Raw genomic sequence first — 15,571 nt, 5'->3', positions numbered from 1 at the left:
AGGTGTATGGGATGGGATGGGATCCATCCTAGGGGGATGAGGGAGCTGGTGGATGAGCTCCCCAAGCTGCTGTCCATCATTTCCCATTAGTCCTGGCTCAGCAGGGAGGTGCCAGAGCACTGGAGGTGCCATTGTGAGCCCATCCCCAAGAAGGGCTGGAAGGAGGATCTGGGGAACTCCAGGCCTGTCAGCCTGACCTCGGTGCCTGGCAAGGTTCTGGAACAGATCACCTTGAGAGCCATCACAGGGCACCCACAGGATGGCCGAGGGATCAGAGCCAGCCAGCGTGGATTTCAATATCTGCACTGATGGTCTGGATGAGGGGATTGAGTCCACCATCAGGAAATTTGCAGATGACACCAAGCTGGGTGTGAGTGTTGATCTGCTGGAGGGTAGGAGGGCTCTGCACAAGGCCCTGGACAGGCTGGATCCAGGGCCCAAATCCAACAAGGTGAGGTTTAACAAGTCCAAGTGCTGGGTCCTGCACTTTGGCCACAACAACCCCTGCAGTGCTCCAGGCTGGGGACAGAGGGGCTGGAGAGCAGCCAGGCAGAAAGGGACCTGCAGGGACTGATGGACAGCAGGCTGGACATGAGCCAGCAGAGTGCCCAGGTGGCCAAGAAGGCCAGTGGCTCCTGGCCTGGATCAGGAATGGTGTGGCCAGCAGGAGCAGGGCAGTGATTCTTCCCCTGTGCTGGGCACTGCTTGGGACATTCTTGTCCAGTTCTGGGCCCCCAATTTAGGAAGGACATGGAGGCACTGGAGCGTGTCCAGAGAAGGGCAACAAGGCTGGTGAGGGCTCTGGAGCACAAATCCTGTGAGGAGTGGCTGAGGGAGCTGGAGTTGTTGATCCTGGAGAAGAGGAGGCTCAGGGGAGACAAGGCAGTGTCAGGGCACAGGTTGGACTTGATGATCTCCAAGGTCTTTTCCAGCCGTGCTGATTCTGGGATTCTCTGAAACCACCCTTGGAGCAGTTGCAGGAGGAGCCCTGGGCCTCCTCTTCAGAAGCTGCAGCAGCCCAGGTCCCTCAGCTTCTGCTCACAGCCCCAAAGCCCATCCTGTCAGTCCTGCAGAGCCTCTGCAGCTCCTCTTCCTTGCCCAGAACAGGGAGCCCCACAGGCAGACACAGCAGCCCAGATGTGCCCCCCTGGCCTGGGCTGCCTCTGGCAAGGGAGCAGCACGAGGCCCTGCAGGAGCCTGCAGACAATTCCTGCAGCACTTGTGGGATGATCCTGCTCCCCAAGGGCCGTTCCCATGGTGCCAAGGCAGGAACTGCAATGGGGAGTGGGGCCAGAGAGGAAAGGGCAAACAGGGATGGGCTGTGTGCAGGGCAGGGAACAGGGCTGGGCAAGAGGAGGAAATCTGGACTAGGGAAGAGTAAAGAAAGCAAAGGTGAAGCCAAGGAATTGCTCAGGGCAGTTTGGGGGTGGCTGCCAGGCAGCCCTGGCTCTGAGCAACAGCGTCTGCAGTGGGACAGGAAAGTCCCAGCTGATGGGAACAAACTTTCTGGCTGAGTGCAGAGGCCAGGGCAAAGCTGAGTGGTTTCCCTGGCGTCCCCCGGCCCTTCCTGGCCCCAGGGGCTGATGGCATTTGTGCTGCCTCAGGTTGATGTCCCCACAGCACCAGCACGGGGGTGCTCCCGCCTGCTGTGTGCAATGCAAACAGGGGCTCCTGAGCCAGCGCTGCCGTGTCTGTGCCTGTAAGGATGCGGCACCTGTGTGAGCTGGGGGAGAGGCCAGGGCTGCAGAGGGGGGATGTTGTTGGCAGCTCCATGAGGACGCTCTGGGACGCTGCCCTGGGCTGTGCAGCGCACTGGGGATGGATCAGCCCCTGCTCTGCTGCTCCTTCCCGTCTGCCCCAGGGCCCTGGCAGAGCACCAGCCGTGCTGTTTGCCCCCAGTCTGCCCACGGCCAGCCTGGGGCTGCTGACGGGGGTTTTCTGTGCTGAGCATTGGCCTGGCCGTGTTCTTGAGAGAGCCTGGGCAAGGAGCCTGGAGCCCCCAGGCCCTGGCCTGAGGCGGCAGCGCTGCCCCAGCAGTGCCCATGGCCTGTCCCTGCTGCAGCCCCGGCACTGCCACCCCCAGGACTGTGCCCGGCCCCGAGAGCACTCAGGCCCTGCAGCAACACCAGGGCCACCAGAGCAGCGGGGCAGGGCCACGGGAGCAGCACTGGCAACACCAAGTGCTGCTGCTGCTGCTGGGCACAGCTGCTGTGCCAGCACTGATCTGCCCCCAGCTCTGCACACAGACATTGCTGCTGCAGCTCCAGAGAAGGCAACAAAAGGGCATCTCTGCAGAAAACTTGGCTGGGAGATCCTTGAGTTTCTTTAAAGCCACCGAAGGCGCAGCCCCTCACTGACAGTCTGTGGGTACACTGAAGGTGGTGACAAACAAAATGGCACAAGCAATGACATTTCTTTGAGTACAATATTAAATTAGTATTACAATGATAAAGAACCTCCAAAATGAAACCAATAAGAAGTATCAAAGATGACTTTTATTACAAACGATTTGCAGAAATTGGCCAGCAGTTTAATATTTCTGAAACCACCCAGTCATCAGTCTCCGCACTGCAGCCTTGAGCTCCTGGTTCCTCAGGCTGTAGATGAGGGGGTTCAGGGCTGGAGGCACCACCGAGTACAGAACTGACAGGGCCAGATCCAGGGATGGGGAGGACATGGAGGAGGGCTTCAGGTAGGCAAATATACCAGTGATGACAAACAGAGAGACCACGGCCAGGTGAGGGAGGCAGGTGGAAAAGGCTTTGTGCCGTCCCTGCTCAGAGGGGATCCTCAGCACAGCCCTGAAGATCTGCACATAGGAGAAAACAATGAACACAAAACAACAAAATACCAAACAGGCACTAACAGTAAGGAGTCCAACTTCCCTGAGATAGGATTTGGAGCAGGAGAGCTTGAGGATCTGTGGGATATCACAGAAGAACTGGCCCAGGGCATTGCCATGGCACAGGGGCAGGGAAAATGTATTGGCCGTGTGCATGAGAGCATTGAGAAAGGCACTGGCCCAGGCAGCTGCTGCCATGTGGGCACAAGCTCTGCTGCCCAGGAGGGTCCTGTAGTGCAGGGGTTTGCAGATGGACACGTAGCGGTCGTAGCACATGATGGTCAGGAGGGAAAGCTCTGCTCCAACGAAGAGCATAAAGAAAAAGATCTGTGCAGCACATGCTGTGTAGGAGATGGTGCTGGTGCCCCAGAGGGAATTGTGCATGGCTTTGGGGATAGTGGTGCAGATGGAGCCCAGGTCGCTGAGGGCCAGGTTGAGCAGGAAGAAGAACATGGGCGTGTGCAGGTGGTGGCCGCAGGCTACGGCGCTGATGATGAGGCCGTTGCCCAGGAGGGCAGCCAGGGAGATGCCCAGCAAGAGGCAGAAGTGCAGGAGCTGCAGCTGCCGCGTCTCTGCCAGTGCCAGCAGGAGGAAGTGGCTGATGGAGCTGCTGTTGGACATTGGCTGTGGCTGCACATGGGCACCTGTTCATGGAGAAAGGACAGTGACAAGTCAGGAGAGGCTGCTTGGAGCTAAACCTGCGCCATTCCCTGTAGCTTGTCCTGCTGGGACTCACCCACCCTTGTTCCTGCTCTGGGAAAACCTTCATCCTGGTCCCTGCCTGAGCTCCAGCTGTGCTGGCTGAGTGTGCCAGGAGCAGCCAGGGCTGTGTGTGGGGGCTCTCAAGGAGCCATCCCTGCCCTGCTGCCCTGGGTTTGTGGCCATGTGGCAGAGGGACAAGGCTGGATAATCCGGATTTGTCAGGGGAATCACTCCTACTGCAGAAAGGCTTAGTAGCATCTGCACTTCCAGGTCTAAAGGATGGTAGGAGCTGGTTTTAGGAATTGTTTTCCTACCCACACATCATTGCTGGCTCTCTGAGGTCAGAAATCCCCAGCATTCCTGCTGCACTCAGAGTTTGCCACTGAGAGATGGGAGAGGCAAAGGATTCCCTGTGGCTGAGGGAAGGTGAGGGGCTGGATGGGCTTGTCCCCCCAGCACTGCTCTGCTCAGCCCCCTCTCCTTCCCCGAGCATCTCCCTGGGCCTGGACATTCCCTCCTGAGAGGTGCCTTGTCCCTGCCAGCGCTCACAGAGCCCATCCCACCCCGTGTGCCCTCGGCCCGGCCCTACAGAAACCTGCCTGTGTGCAGGGCCCTGGCTGGGGCAGGGTCTGTGTGCAGCTGGGCAAGGGCAGCTCAGGAGAGCCCTGCTGGGCCCTGCCAAGGTGATGCTGCTGCTGTCCAGGGCTGAGCAGTGGCTGAAGGCCCTTTGGGAGGCTGCCAGCAGAGAGACTGACCACCCAAAGTCACAGTTCTGGAGTCTCTGTAAATGTTCAAACATTCCTTTGATGATCCTGTGTGTCCCTTTCAACTCAGAATGTTCTGTCATTCTGGGATTACAATTCCTGTTCTGCTTCTCTCATCCCCCTGTTGTCTATGATCAAAAGAGAAAAAAAAACCCAAAAAAAACCAACCCTTGCAACAGTGTTAGAACAGTAAAGTAAAAACCAGACCTTTATTGGAAGCTTCCAGGTGTCCCAGTGGGGATGAGGCACAATCGGCTCCTGATTTCAACAATTTATAAAGGTTGATTAATTAGGATATTTAACAGGAAAATCCAATAGGAGATTCAGTTGTCCCAGTTACACACTCCTGGCTCAACCCATTGGTGTAGGTCCAAGGGCTACTTTGCCCCACTTCTTGTTATGACTGCTCATATTCTCGTCAAAACCAAAATGTTCTTCTTGTAGGTCCTCTTCCTGGTAATAAGACGATGCAGTATTTCAGGAATGTATTTAGACAGTCAGCTTATTGTTCTGAAATCTAAGAGAAAGGTTAGGAAATGTACTAGAGTTAATTAAGGATTGTATTGATCGAAGTATATAACAGTAGTTTAATAGAGGTAATTAAGAGTTTAATAGCATAAAGTAAGGATTATAGTTTTATAAATATATAATAGTAATTTATAGAGCTATGAATATATTAAAATGTATCAAAAGCAAAAATGTTTTTGTCATCACCCCAACTTTCCCATCCTTCTCCAAGCAGGAAATGGAAAACAGTCTCAGGAAAGCTGCTGATCTTTACAGCAATCCCAAGCTTACCTTCTTTGGGAAGTGTCCTCCGGAGCTGTGCCCAGGCTGGTCTGGAGCTGGGAGCAGCCCTGCCCCAGCCAGCAGCTCTCAGCAGCAGCACCTGCCCTGCTCAGGGTGGCTCCTTCCCCCCACAGCTTCTGGCCAGCGCTGGCAGCAGCTCCCCGGGCCGGCTGAGAGCTGTCCCTGGCAGGCAGCAGAGTCCCTGGCCCAGCACAGCGCCCTGGGCTGCAGGACCCTGCTCTGCAGGACAGCCCTGGGCACCCCTGGCTGCTCTGCACAAGAGACCATCAGAGAATGTACTCACAGGGGCTGTGGGCATTGGCATGTTCCAGCTTGAGGAGATCACTGCAGGAGCTGCAGCTGCATTGTCCTGCAGCCAGAGGTTCCTGTGCCAAGGGCTGGCAGTGATTCTGCCCCAGGCACTTCTCAGCACCTTCCCAGCCCTGACTGATTGAAGCTCTCTGGGCTGTGCCTGGGGTGGCTGCAGGCAGTGCCCCAGCCCTGCTGGGCTGGGAGAAGAGCTGCTCATCCAGAGAAATGTGCTTTTGAAGCTCTGCTTGCTTACCAGCATCACCCTCTGTGCCAGGAGCCCGGCCCAGCTCAGCAGCACAGACACAGCACAAGGACTTGAATGAGCCTCTGGGGTTTTGTGCTCAGGCCCTGAACATCAGGCCCTGAGAGGGAGCTGCAGAAACCTCTCAGAACTCCAAGTTAGAATCCAACTTCAAAGTTTCTTTGACTTTTAATGGGTCCCAGTGAGGGACACGAGTGAGAAAGTGTCCCCAGGCCCCAGGCAGAGCAGAGAACTGGAGGCACTGATGACAGGTGGGGACAAAGAGAAGCCAAGTCTTGGTGGCCTGGGGCACAGCAGGGTCTGTGCCACCAAGGGCTGTGAGGAGACACCTTGTCCTGAGGCCCTGGGGCCTCCTGGCACAGCCCCAGCCAGGCTGGGCACTGTCAGTCCCTTGTCCTGCCCTCAGCATCCCCCCCTAGCCCACATCCCAGTGGCCTCAAGGATCTGCTGGAAGGAGTCCCTGGGGAGCCTTGCTCAGGAATGGCCCTGGGGGCTCCACAATGCTCCCAGGCACTGCAGGTTTTTCAAAGGACTTTGGCTTTGGCTTTTGCCTTGCAGTCTCTGAGAGCTTTCTGCAATCATGGCCTCCAATTATCTGCTGTAATTAGTCCCTGGGGAGGCTTTGTCAGGAACAACACTCAGTGGGCTCATTAATGCTTCAAGGTACTTCAGTTCTTTTAAGGTACTTGGTGTTTCCCTTTTGCTACAGACTCTGTGAGAGGTTTGTGCAATCATGGCCCCAATTATCTGCTTTAACGAGTCCCTTGAGAGCTTTGCACTGACACTCAGTGGGGCTCATTAATGCTTTGAGATACTCTATGTTTTTGAAGTACTTTGGATTTTCCTTTCCACACTGAGAGGTTTTTGTGCCATTTTGAGTCTCTCACAGGTTTTTGTGCCATCCTGGCCTCCAATTCTCTCCTCCAAGGGGTCCATGAGGAGCCTGTGTTGGGGATGGACCTCAGTGGGTCCCATTAATGCTTTGAGAAACTTTGGGGTTTTTCCTCTGACTCTGACTCCTGGAATGTTTTGTGCAATCTCCTCTCAGGCCCTGAGGTTCCAGGGCTCAGCTCCAAATGCACCACGGGGCTCATTAGGATCAAGCAAGTACTGACAAACCATGGCTCTGCCTTGATTTCCCTGTTGTCTGGGGCAGTTCATTGTTTCAACAATTTGAGATTTCTCGGCCAATGCATGAATTAGTGTAGTGGATTCAGTGCTGGCTAACTACCAGTGCACTCACGAGAATATACTTACTAATTTCCTGCTCTGAGGTAGGATTAGGAGAAAGGTAAAGTGGGCTCAAAACATTAAAAGGGTATAAAGAAAAGTTTACTAACTGTCACTAAAAGAAAGAGTTATAAAAATCAGAACAAAATTTTCAGAACACTTTTCCTCTCTCCCTACAATCTGACCATGTAAAGAGACAAAACCTAAATTTTTCTGTCAGTTTACTACTCAAATTGTCTTTCTTCTGTTCACTTAGGGAGAGAAGTTCCTCTTGTTAATGTTATGGAGACTTCTCCACAAGAAAACAGTTCTCTCATGACTTTTCATTTCCACAAATAGCAGCTGCCTGGAAAAATCTGCAATCATGATTTCCCTCCCAATTTTTACAGCTTTTCCCACAGCTGTGTTTATGGGCCATGCCAACTTATGGGGTATTGGTTTAAAGATGAGTTGTTAAAGAGCAAAGGTTCTCTTCATTTATTTCTGAAATCATCTTCATCTCTGGGAACAGAGATCTTCTTCTTCTCTCCCTGAGGGCACAGGGTCTCATCACTCTTTTCTCTTTCAGTGTTCAAACTTCTCATGGGATCACAGCTACTTCAACATTTGCTTACTTTAGCATGGAGGCCTTTGCCGATCAAGTCATTTCCCCATTCTTTTCAATGCATTATAGGGAAAAAGAGAGTCTGATGTATCAATTACATCCTTCTCCATAGGTTTCCTGAGGGTTTCAGCCCCAAGGTCAAAGCATCTCCACATCCCTCCCATCTGGGACTCAACTTCCTCTTCACTGACCTCGGTGTCTTCACGTTTCTCCTCTGTGTGCCTGCACTTTGTCCTTTTCTCTCCCTGGAGGGAGGATGGAAGCACGGGAAGAGTCAATATCTGAGCCGGGGCCTGCAGATGGTTGCGTGAGCCCGGCCGGGCTGGGTCCTTGCGGCCGGAGCTGTTTTCCCATGGAGGTTTGTGCAGCGGCTGCGCTGGGGCTGTGTCAGGCTGGGCGGCGCTGGGGGCAGGGCCAGGATCTCAGCAGCCAGGCCAGAGCAGAGCAGCAGCACGGCCGGGGCCGATGGCTTCTCCTGGCCCTGCCCGCTGGTTGCGGGCCAAGCCCAAGGGCGGCAGAAGCTTGGCCGAGCCGGCCCGGCCCGGGGCTGCTCCTGGGGCCCGGCGGATCCTGGCTGGGCCCGGGCTGGCGGCGGGGCAGGGCTCGGCAGCGGCCAGATGTCAGCAAGCGCAGCCACGGCCCGGCCCGGCCTCGGCCCCGCGGCCTCCCCTCCCCTGCCCGGCAGCCGATGGGGCCTGGCGGGCTCCCTGGGAAGGGGCCCGGCCCCACGGCAGGAGCCGCCCGGCCCGCCCCGGCCCAGACGGGGGCTGGCCCGGCCTTGGCACCTCTTTGCTGGCCAGAAGGGAAAGAGACCCAGACAGGCTTCTTCCTCTTTAACTTGTGTCTTCACAGAGGCGTGTGCAGTTTCCTTAGTGCTTTAACAGATTGTCATTTCTCAAAGCTAATTACTGATTGGTTTTTTTGTCAGACACCGAGGAAACTGCTAGCAGCTTCTCTCAGGACATCACTTCCATGAAGCAAAACCACCAGGACAGCACAGAGCACAGAGCTCCTTTGTCCATATGTAGTGGTCATGTGCCTGAGGCCTCAAAATCCCACCTTGGGAGATCTCTCTCTCTCCAAGGTGTTTCCACATGAAAACATTCAGCTCATAGTCTGAGAAAATCACCAGAGGACAGGGCCAGCCTGACCTGTCTGTCCTGGGTACTTTTCTGAAGGAGCATTCCTTGGATATATGGAATTTGGGAGGCCAAATTCTAATTTTGGCCATGAACCCTGGACATGAAAGCCAGTTCTTTTCCATGGCAACGAAGGAACAGAGTCCCAGTGTTTCAGGGGCAGATGAGAGGTGACCACCAGAAGGCAAGGCCAGCCAGAGCTGGCAGGTTTTTTTCTGAGAGATACTCTTAGAAATAGGAAACTTTTTTGGGAGGGTATCAATTTTGGCAATGGGCATCTGGAAAGATGGACATTTCTTTTCCATAGCAAGGAAAGCATGGAGCCCCAGTGCTCCAGGAGCTGATGAGAGGCAGCCCTTGGCATTCCAACATCAGCCAGACCTGTCAGGTGGCCCCTGGGAGGCCAAGCCAGCCAGACCTGTTCCATGTTCCCTCGGTTCCATGGAGCCCCACAGTGTCCCAATGGTCCCTTGCTTCCAGGAGGCCCTGAGGTGTCACAATGCCCCCTTGGTGACACGAGGCCCTGAAGGGTCCTCATGGCCTCCATGGTTCCATCAGGCCCCACAGAGTCAGAATGGTCTCTGGGTCCATGAAGCCCCGCTGTGTCACCATGGCCCCTTGGTTCCATGGGCTCCAGTGGTGCCACAATGATCCCCTTGGTTCCATGAGGTGCCCACAGTGTCACAGGGATCTCCATGGGAAGGAAAGAACCGAGCCCCAGTGTGGCAGGGGCAGCCACCAGAGGCCAAGGCCAGCCAGACTTGACGGTACTGGCAGATTTTGGCTGGGAGCAACCCTCGGATATAGGGAATTTTAGAGGTGGAATCCCAATTTCAGACATGGACACCTGCAGGAGAAACACAATTCTTTTCCATGTAAAGAAAAGCACGGAACACCAGTGCTTGAGGGACAGATGAAAGGCGGCCATCAGAGGCCTAAGGCAGCAAGACGTCTCTGTCCTGATAGCTTTTGTCTGAAAGCAACCATTGGATATAGGGAATCTGGGAGGTGGGACCCCAATTTTGGCCATTTCTGCATAGATAAGAAGGACGGTTCTATTCCATAGGAAGGAAAACACTGAGCCCAAGTGTTTCAAAGACAGAACACGAGAGAGATGGGGCTCCTGGGAAGCCAAGCCAGCCAGACCTGTTTGTCCTGGCAGCTTTCGTCGTGGAGGGATCTTTGGATATATGGAATTTGGGAGAAGGAACCTCAATTTTGACCACGGACACCTTGAGAAGAAGGGCAGTTCTTTTCCATAGGAAGGAAAGCACCGAGCCCCAGTGTTGGGAAAGTAAGTGAGAGGCAGCCCCCAAGAGGCCAAGGGCAGCCAGACCTGTCTGTCCTGGCTGATTTCACTGGGGAGCAATCCTTGGATGTACAGACTTTTAGAGGTGGAATCCCAATTTTGGCCATGGGCACCTGGTCAGGATTGGATGATTTTTTGGTGCAGGAAAGAAAAGCATGAAGTCCAAGTGTTCTGGAAGAAGATGAGAGGTGGCCACCCTCAGGCCAAGCCAGCCAACCTGTCTCTCCAGGCATCTTTTATCTAGGGGCTATCCATGGACACAGGGCATTTTGGAGGTGGAATATCAATTTTGGACGTGGGTGCCTGGACAGGAAGATGAGTTCTTTTCATCAGGAAGGAAAGCACAGAGCCCCAGTGTTTCTGAGGCACATGAGTGCCAGCCCTCAGGAAACCAAGGCCAGCCAGACTTGTCAGTCCTGGTAGCTGTTGTCTGGGAGCTGTCCGTGGATATAGGGAATTCTGGACACAGTTCCCCAATATTAGCCATGGGTGCCTGGTGGAGATGGATGGTTTTTTCCATCAGAAAGAAAAGCAAATGGTCCCAGTGTCTCAAAGGCAGATGAGAGGTGGCCCCCAGGAGGCCCAGCCAGCCAGACCTGTTCCATGTTCCCTTGGTTTCGTGGGACCCCACAGTGTCACAATGGTCTCCTTGGTTCCATGAGGCCCTGGAGTGTCACAATGTCCCCCTTGCTTCTGAAGTGTCACAATGGCCTCGTGCTTCCATGAGGCCTTGCAATGTCACAATGGCTTTATGGTCCCACAAAGCCCTGATGTGTCACAATGGCCCCTCGGCTCCACGCGCCCTCGCTGTGTCACAACGGCTCCTCTGTGACACTGCGGGCTGCACAAGGTCACCACGGACCCTTGGTTCCTTGGGGCCCCGAGTTCCACAATGGTCTCCTTGATTCCATGAGGCAGCCCAGTGTCACAATAGCCCCTTGGTTCCATGGGCCCAACAGTGCCACAGTGATCCCTTGGTTCCACAACTTCCCACAGTGTCACACCGGCCCCTTGGTTCCATGAGGATCTGGAGTGTCACACAGGTTTGTGACATTTGTCCTTGCTGCCCCTCACATCCCACTGCCCCACAAACAGCCCCGAGCCACCCGTGAGGGACAGGCCCTGCTGTGCCAGGCTGGGCTCAGGGCTTGGCCTTTCTGCTTCCCCCAGCCAGCCCAGGCCTTGCTCAGCATTGCAGTTCTCTGCTCTGAGCCTTTGGCTCCCTGCAGTCCTGGCCTCAAGGATCTGCTCTCACCAGTCCCTGGGGAGCCTTTGGCAGTCCCTGCACTCAGTGGGGCCCAGTGATGCTCCAAGGGACTTGGAGTTTTGCTTCTGACTCCTTGAGCAGCTTCTTCTGCCTTCTCTCACTGCCTGAGGGTCCTGGACACAGCCCCAAATCCATCGTGGGTATCTTTAAATATAGAAAGCCTTTGGGGGTCTTTCACTTACTTAAATGGTCTTCAAGTCTCCAGGGCTTGTACAACTGATTGGAGTCAGTTTGGAGTTCTGTTAAAGAGAAAGATTTCAAAGTGTACCTCATAATTTTTTTATTTAATCAAGTGAGTATTTTTAAAAAATTTCCAGTTCAGAGAGGAGCTGATAGAAGCCTTCCCCAGGTGATCTTGATGCTGAATGTCTCCTTAGGAGGTCTGGGCCTGTAGAAGAATGAGCCCCTTGAGGGCTGACCCTGTTTGGACAAGCTGCTCCTCAGCCCCAGCCTCACCATGTCAGACATGGCCCACCTGGCACTGACATCCCTGTGCCCTGCAGCAGAACCTTGTCCCTGAGCTCTGCAGCTCCATATCCCAGCCCATTGCACCGTGTCCCACCTGCTCTCCTCAGGGCTCTGCCTGCACACAGGCCCAGGAGAAGTTTTTCCTCTTGGGAAGGAAAGAATGGAAAAGCCGGAGCAGGTTTCCTGAACAACAAACCCCACTCAGGAAGCACCTGCTCAGTACAGGCTGCCTGGAATGGTGTCACCTTTCTAAAGGGACAGTGTGGCCAGAAATGATCTCTGGAAGCAGAATTCTCTGAGTCTCCCAGGTGTCCCTGTCCTTTCCCTGGGTCTCTGTTGCAGATGGAAGCTGCTGGTGCCATCCTCACCTTTAAGCTCTCTTTTGAATGCAAACAGATGTTCCCAGCTGTGTTAAGCAGGATTTGCTCAATATTTCTATAAATCTTTTGTGCTCCCCATGGAGCAAAGGGGCCATTTTGGCACTGAGGGGGTGACGTGGAAGCAAGGAGTCAATTGTGACCCTGGGGTCCCATGGAAGCAAGGGGCCATGGTGACACAGCAGGGCCACGTGGATCCAGTGGTCCATTGTGACACTGTGGATCCAAGGAGACCATGGAGACACCCCCAGAACCTCACGGAACCAAGGAGCCCACGGTGACCCAGTGGGGCTGCATGGAGCCAATGGCCCATGGTGACACTGCCCATCCAAGGAGGCCATTTGGACACTGTGGGAGCTCATGGAGCCAGGTAGGCCATTGTGACACTGAGGAACTTCATGCCACCAAATATCCATGGTGACACAGCAGGGCACCACGGGAACCCAGGAACCGCTGCTGGCAGTGCGGAAACTCATGGAACCAGGGGCCCTTGTGGCACTGCAGAACCAACACAGCTGCTGCACCTTGTCCCCGGGCCCTGCACAGCTCCTTGGGAGGCACGGCAGGAGCAGCACCCTGGGAGCCTCGGGAATGCCCCTCAGGGATCCATGGCACACGCTCCCAGGGGCTGGAATTCCAGTTCCCAGACAGGAAAAGATCTTCCTGCCCTTGAAGGCAAAGCTCTTAACAAGGAGCCAGAAGCCAAGTGGAGCAAGATCCTACAGTGACATTTCACTGCCAGCCTTCATAACTTCACCCATGGTGGTTGCAGCTCCTGGATTGGGAATGAAATGAGGGCAAGGGCTTTGGTGGGAGCTGCCCTGGATCAAGGGAGACACTGAGAGAGAAACAGAGCAGGCAGAGAAAGGCAGGAGCGAAAAGAGGACACAAACACAATCAGCTGAGAAGGTGGCACTCTGAAAAAAAAAAAAAAAAACCAACAGACCTGACTCAAAATGAATGAGCTAGAAATAAATAATTCTGAAAGCTTTATTTATTGCTAGAATACATCCCACCCACCCAGACCCACACAACCCCAATCCCACCCCTCCAAAACTGGTTCCCACTTCTCCCAATCTTCTTCCAACCCCATCTCACCCTAGAGGCTAAGGAACTGAGTAATTTTGAGGGGTTTTTTTGAGGTGAGAACAAGCCATATTTAGATGGAACTGAGCTTTTTTGGGGTAAGATTGCGTTGTTTTCAGTGGGACTGTTGTTTGTTGTTTGGAATGCAAAGAGATGAAGAACAATGCCCAAAATCCCCCAAGGACCAACAAATCTTCCATAATATGTGCCCAAACCATAAATTCCCCCTCAAATAGGTGTGAAATGGTGAGACTTTAGACATCTCTGACAAATTTCTTTCTTTTTGGTCCTATTTCAGGTGTTTTTAAGGGATGAAGATAGATCAGACGAATATTAGGGCCATACCAAAAGGATACCCAGCCAGGTGTCTTCCCTCTGTGTATCACAGGGAATGTGGGTCACTGGGGCTCTGACCAACGTGGGTCCTCCCATGGGGGATGGAGTTGGAGCAGTGCACAAAGCTCTTCTTGCCGTCGGGGCACTTGCAGAGCTTCCCTTAGCGGTGGGTCTGTTGGTGTTTGATCAAGTTAGAGCTGCTGGAGAAGCTCTTCCCACACTGGGGACACTCGTAGGGCCTCTCCCCGGTGTGGACGCGCCGGTGCCTGATGAGGTGGGAGTTGTGCTTGAAGCCCTTCCTGCAGTCGGGGCAGAGGAAGGGCCTCTCCTCGGTGTGAATGCGCTGGTGCAGGAGGAGATGGGAGCTGGTCTGAAACCTCTTCTGACACTGGGCACACTCATAGGGCCTCTCCCCAGTGTGGGTCCTCTGGTGGCAGATCAGGCTTGAGCTCTGGCTGAAGCTCATCCCACATTCCCCACACTCGTAGGGCCTCTCCCCGGTGTGGATGCGCTGGTGCTTGACGAGGGTGGAGCTGTGCTTGAAACCCTTCCTGCAGTCAGGGCAGAGGAAGGGCCTCTCCTCTGCGTGAATCCGCTGGTGCAGGAGGAGATGGGAGCTGGTGTGAAAGCTCTTCTGACACTCGGGACACTCGTAGGGCCTCTCCCCAGTGTGGACCATTTGGTGGATGATCAGTTGGGACCTCTGGCTGAAGCCCTTCCCACACTGCTCACACATGTATGGCCTTTCCCCAGTGTGGATGATCTGGTGGCTGATCAAGTGGGACGTTCGGCTGAAGCTCTTCCCACATTCCCCACACTCGTAGGGTCTCTCCCCAGTGTGGATGCGTTGGTGGATGACAAGTGCAGAACTGCAGCTGAAGCCCTTCCCACACTCCCCACACTTGTAGGGCCATTCCCTGGTGTGGATCATCTGATGGCAGATCAGGGTGTTGCTCCGCCTGAAGCTCTTCCCACACTCCAAGCACTTGTGGGGCTTCTTCCCATCATGGAGCTGCTCATGGACCACCAGCTCTGAGCTCTGGCTGGAGCTCTGTCCACCTTCCTGGCACAGGGTGGGTCTTTCCTCCTCAGAGCACCCTGGGCTGGGTTTGCAGCCCCTCCTCCTGTGGGATCTCTCGGGATTTTCCTCCCCGTTGGATTCCTGTGCTGTGGAGCTGCTCAAAATGGCGTCTTCCACAAGGTTCTGCCGTGGGGATTTGTCCTCCCTGGTCTCCATCCTCAGCTCCCTGTCTGGGGGCGGAAGGACAAGGAGAGGATGGGATTTGCCTCCATGCCAGAGGGAAGGGGAAGGAGATCCCCCCAGTGCGTCCCCAGCAGGACGGTGTCGGCAGCGGGGTTGTCCTGCAGCCGGGGGCCAGGCTGGGCTGGAAGATGGAGCAGGAGAGAGGGGGAAAGGGGCACTGACTTCCTTTTCACCTGCCTGGCTGTCCCAGGGCTCCTTCCTCGTCCTTGCAGCCTCCTCCTCCATGTGGCAAAGGTTTGGGGATGGGAAATTCTGTTCTGGGAAGAAAACAAATGGTGCGCACATTGAGTTTTGTACTGGTTTGGAGCAAAGGGGAGAATTTATGCCAGAATTACAGTTGAATAAGAAAATTAAGATCAAGACAATGATCCAGAAACACTGGCTTAATCTGACAGAGTCAGGATATAACCTGACACCCTGTTGGGCAGGGTGGTGGTAGCAGTCTGATGAAATGGTGGCTGCAGTCCTGTTGGAGTGATGAACGTGATTCTGTCAAAGCGGGGATCCTGTAGAAGGGTCTGGTCTTCCTCTGAAGGTCCAGTGATGCTGATGGAGCTCTTGTCCTCTGGGAATCCAGTAGGCAAGGTAGTCCTGGTGTTGCAAGGGTGAGATTATATCCAGGCAGGAATGCTTGGTTCCTCCCCCTGGGCGGAGCATCCCACAATGGGATGATGTAATTTTATCAGTCCTGCAGTGACACTCAATGGCCCATTAACAGAAGATGGCCCCTGCAGGGCGTTATCAGGGCTGAGTCATGGCAGAGATAAAGAACACTGCCCCACCTGTTTATAACAGTTCATGAAGATGGTGACTGAAAACA

The 15,571-nt window shown here is 54.4% G+C and overlaps 1 protein-coding gene and 2 pseudogenes across 1 annotated transcript; 1 reads left to right on the top strand and 2 right to left on the bottom strand.

Moving 5' to 3' along the window:
- LOC128820667 (uncharacterized) overlaps window positions 1–15,571 on the bottom strand; it is a 2,212,279-nt pseudogene that overhangs the window by 489,246 nt on the left and 1,707,462 nt on the right.
- Window positions 1–15,571, top strand: part of LOC128820669 (uncharacterized) — a 1,091,286-nt pseudogene that overhangs the window by 368,653 nt on the left and 707,062 nt on the right.
- Window positions 2,531–4,529, bottom strand: LOC128820649 (olfactory receptor 14J1-like). Its single transcript, XM_054001452.1, has 2 exons — window positions 4,516–4,529; window positions 2,531–3,486 (listed from the first exon to the last, which is right to left on the bottom strand). Exon 2 carries the CDS (start codon window positions 3,461–3,463, stop codon window positions 2,531–2,533), a length of 933 nt encoding a protein of 310 aa, XP_053857427.1. The 5' UTR covers window positions 3,464–3,486; window positions 4,516–4,529.

Source organism: Vidua macroura, chromosome 30 (assembly GCF_024509145.1).
Source record: "Vidua macroura isolate BioBank_ID:100142 chromosome 30, ASM2450914v1, whole genome shotgun sequence".
NCBI lineage: Eukaryota > Metazoa > Chordata > Aves > Passeriformes > Viduidae > Vidua > Vidua macroura.
This window is presented reverse-complemented; position numbering and strand designations above follow the sequence as displayed.